General features: G+C 34.8%; 1 protein-coding gene across 1 annotated transcript; it reads left to right on the top strand.

The window, feature by feature from the left end:
- The first annotated feature begins 1,332 nt into the window (after positions 1–1,332).
- On the top strand, positions 1,333–4,811 carry LOC123533268 (2-oxo-4-hydroxy-4-carboxy-5-ureidoimidazoline decarboxylase-like). The gene is given in 3 exon segments (XM_045314910.2): positions 1,333–1,436; positions 1,438–1,526; positions 3,298–4,811. Coding segments are annotated over 3 exon segments (543 nt in total). The 3' UTR covers positions 3,648–4,811.

The raw sequence follows: 4,811 nt of genomic DNA, 5'->3' as shown, positions 1-4,811 counted from the left end.
GTGTAGTAAAATGACGACGGACATACATTTTCACATCAGCCAATTAGAGTGTGTCTGTAATCTAGACCGGAACTTCACAAGGGAAGTTCAAGCAAGTTTTTTCTGTACCGTTGAAAAAACTATAAACTACACGTTGTTTTTCTAAGATAAGAAGTATTGAAGAAATGTGACCGGTACACAATGGAAGATAAGTTACCACTTGTTTAATATTAATAGTACACATTTACTGAACTGGGCGTTTTAGGTATGAAATACGCGATTGAAATGGGTTAGTATATTTTCCCGTTCACGACCATGGTTCCTATATGATACCTAGGGGTAAGGTATAACATGTACAGAGGCATTTTCTTTCTGGTCTGGTGCCAGTGTTTTTACATACCCCTTTCAGGCCCTCACTTCGTGTGAGTTTGCTTACTAAATATAAATTTGAATTATGTAAAGTTTTCAGCAAAGGTTAAGCTTTATTTTGATACCGACCATTGATTTAAATTTGCAGAAATAAAAAAGTTACAGGTAAAAAACCTCTTTTTCTGTTCGGGTTTATCATCAGTACCAGTACTCGTTTTTTTCAGTGGTTTCATGACTAATATTTTCCAAGGAATTTTAAAATGTAAATGACACAAGTTTCTGATGGAAAAACATGCTCTATGAACATGAATTTTACTAAAACACAAGGGCTCGAATCGATGAGAAAGCTAGAATCGACGAGAAACAGGCATACTATGGTTTAAAACTAATCTTGAGTCTTTGGAAATTCTTTGTTGTATTTGCTGTGTAATTCAACACCAAGAGAAAAAAAGTTATTTAAACATGTATTTAGAAAAAGAAGAAAATTGCGGAAAAGTCATTCAATAATATATTCAAATACCCGAGCAAGAATTTAGCAAGTAGTTCACACTTAAAAAATTCTAACTTTACATGTTTGGTTAATATTCTCAACATTACTTAGATTTTTTTTGTTTATTTTGTCACACACCTTTCAAAAACATTCATGCAGTATTTCAAATAACCGTTTAAATTATTCATTGTATATAGTATTTTTGCAGGGTTTTAAAAATGGGTCCGTATTAAAAGTCCGCTAAATAATATACTTGCATACTTGACTTTATGGGCAGTTTATATATTAACATTATAAAGTATAACAAGCTTAAGATAATGCTAGGTTAGCTGACCAAATGTATTGGACTGATAGACAAACATTTTTTCCTGGAGCCTACTGAACAATTTCATTCACAGAATAGAGAAGTTCATAAGCGTTATTAACGCATGTGTCATGGAGGGTGTCTGAAGCATTGTAAATTTTTTTAAGTGATATCTCAATGTTCTTGTAGAATGTCAGGAGAAAGAAGGAAGTTAAGCATATCGGATGTGAACTCTCTACACCAGGAGGATTTTATTGCCATATTTGGTAATGTAGTAGAGCACTGTGCACTCTGCGGCGGCGGTGTGGGCAGACAAGCCATTCCGAAACTACGAAGAAATGCAGTCAAAATTCAACGGATTTATAGATCAGCTTCCTCTGTCAGGTACTTTACAGGTTCTTGTTTATACGTGATTAGAGTTCATGAATAACATTTATGTTACATCACAGTGTATACTGGCTTTTAGGTGATCATAGTATATATATTTCTCACTTATTGGACAGAAAAATCTCTAATTTTAGAAGTGCTGGAAAATCTTATCTCACATGGGTTATCCCACACTCCTGTGACGGACTATTGCATGCACTGAATATACATATTATTTATGTAAAATAATTAAAAATCGGGTACCGTTATCTTTTCTCTCCGTTCCTTATAGTGTATTTCTCGATTCAAAATTCGTTACTTTATGATAAGAACGTACCGTTACGCTACAAACGATAAAACTAAAACGGAACTTTGTTATTGTGCGTCACTGAAATGATATGACGTCACTTCTGCTTACGGACGTCAATTTCCCGCGTTTTAAATAGTTCCGTATTTTCATAGTTGTTTTCATTGTTTCTGTTGTGGTGAGTGAGAAATAGAATCTATCATTGGTGTTCGGTGATGATCGAAAATCCCAACCCTCGTTTAAGACTTGAGCGGTGCGCCCTCGGGTTGGGATTTTCTGATCTTAACCGAAGACCAATGACAGATTTTCTATATCCTTACAGATGTGTATTATGTTTTGGTACAAGACGTATTTTTACTAGAGTTAGTTACCTAAACTGCACAAGCTTGTAGGAATAGAAATTATTTGATGTTTCATGTTTTTTTTTTCTTCTTAGAAATTCATTTTAGCTAGAATTCTTAAGTTTTGCTTACGGTAATTGAAAAAAGAAATTATAATAACTAACTAGAAGATGCTTTTATAGAAAAGCGCATGTCTTCCCTAATGCATAGTCGTAATAGGAAAGAAGTCATAGGGAACAGGAGTAAGTTTCAACATTCTGGGCTTAGTGGTACTCAAGTAATGGCTTGGAAACGGTTTTCCATGTTCTGGCCCCTGTGGGATTTACCTGTAATCAAATTACCCCAAAATCAATATGGGTCATCTATACTGCATGTCGAATCATCCTATGAAAATTCGACATTCTGGGTAAAGTGGTTCTCAAATTATTGATCGGAAATGGTTTTCCATGTCCAGTTCCCTGTGACCTTGACCTTTGATGGAGTGACCCCAAAAACAGTAGGGATCGTCTAATCCATAAGCCCTGCCACCCTATGAAGTGTGAAGGTTCTGAGAAATGGCTCTCCAGTTATTGATCGGAAATGAAGCGTGACGGACGGACGGACAGAGCAGAAACAATATGTAATGTTCTAACAGAATATAGCTTTTACTTTTAAGTAGAATTAAAGGCACTGACGTCAAGATTTGGCTAGAATAATCTTTCTCTCAAATTGAAGTTTGGTCATATTATGAACATTAGAATATATGAGTTTTTGTTTCTAAAATATTATAAAAATTCCAAATCAAGGAAAACAGATAAACGCGTCGGGAATCGAACCCCGGCCAACAGCGGCAATAAAACATTTACCCGTCGTCATAACCAATAACGCTAAAGCGGAATTAATGAATTATGACTTCAAAATATAGATATTTATAATCGAGACAGTTTACCTGGAGTAAAGCGTTACAACGTTTTTCGATTTTCATCGTAAAAAGTAGTAAAAACAGCAAATTCTCATGTGTTTCTGTAACATATAGTTTGTCAGTAATTAAGTTTTAAAGCCTTCTTAAGAAATATTGCATTTATTTCAAGATATCTATAAAAATATATTTTTTGTTGTCACACAATCTGGAGGTTTCATATTTACCAAAATTTACATGCAGGTAAAGCCGGAGTTCTTCGTCTTCATCCAGACCTTGCCGGCAAACTAGCACAGTCTGGCAATCTCACTTCCGAATCTACTAGAGAACAGGCGACTGCCGGGCTAGATAATTTGACAGAGGCGGAAAGGGAGAAGATGTCTGCTTTGAATACGAAATACAAGAACACCTTTGGTTTTCCCTTTGTTATCTGTGCTAGAGAAAACAAGAAAGAAAAGATTTTACTTGGTTTGGAAACAAGATTGGAAAATACTGCCGAAATAGAGATTAATACTGGTACAGATGAAGTGAAGAAGATATGCAACCTCAGGTTAAAGGATCTAGTTGATGAAAACTCAGTGGCTAAATTGTGATGATAGAAAAATGCTGGTTCAAACTTTTAATACTGTTGAAAGTATACAGCTTACAATGAGTTTCTTAGACCTTTGAAAAATAAAAGAAATCGAGTTGATATTATACAATTATCGACTTTTTCATAGGTTGATATCAGGATTTATCAACCCGAAAAGAGTTATATTCACCGAGCTGAATGAAAAAGTCAATAATTGTTTTATTATATGAATAAATGTATAGTCAGTCTTATTATTACGATTGTATCTTAAATAAAGAAATAAGGAATAAATTTATACCAAATCAGGTTGATATTGGTTTTCCAAGCACCTTATTTGATCTATTTTTATTTTCGTACTATTTATAACCCATGATAAGTTGATATGATATGTACCATATAACTCCGTATTAACACCCCCTCTCTAATTAACGCCCCCCCCCCCCCCCACATTTTTTAGGGAAAATAAAAAAATCTTACCTTCAAAAATTGGTCCTAGATCCAACACAATAATATCCAGATAATAACAATTCCGTTACAATACAAATGAATTTAAAAAAAAAACACACTTAATATGGGGTTATACGCAAACTTTTAAACACGACAACATCCTGAACAGGCATGGCACAAACAAATCTACTGTGTGTAAGTACTGAATATGCCACGTGCAGGTAAACCCACATAAAGTTAATGACGCTACAGTATTGATCGAATTTAACTAGGATCACGTCACTCAGTGCGCGACTTTTCACAGATTCCCAGTACGATTACGTATCGGGTTATGTCAGTGCATGAATTTGGATGAATAGGGGGGCGTTTATACGAGTTACTGACATTGTTTGGATCAAACTTTTCGTAAAATGCATTGCCCCCGGGGGCGTTTAAACGGGGTTATACGGTACTCATTACTTTTCAAACCGTTTTCAGCCAATCAGAGAAACAATAGAATACAGTCATGTATTAAAGCCATTTCTCAACTGATATAGAATGTGTTGCTGTGACTGTAATTTAAACTATGATTTTTGTTGAGGTTTAGAATGTGACTTATGCTGATGTTTAGACTGTGACTTTTGCTATGCTGAAGTTTCGACTGTGACTCAATTTGCTTAAGTTTAGACTGCAAGTTTGCCGAAGTTTAGACTGTGTTTTAGACTGTGACTTTTGATAAAGTTTGAAATCAAGAATGTGA

This window comes from Mercenaria mercenaria, chromosome 12 (genome assembly GCF_021730395.1).
Source record: "Mercenaria mercenaria strain notata chromosome 12, MADL_Memer_1, whole genome shotgun sequence".
Classification (NCBI taxonomy): domain Eukaryota; kingdom Metazoa; phylum Mollusca; class Bivalvia; order Venerida; family Veneridae; genus Mercenaria; species Mercenaria mercenaria.
This window is presented reverse-complemented; position numbering and strand designations above follow the sequence as displayed.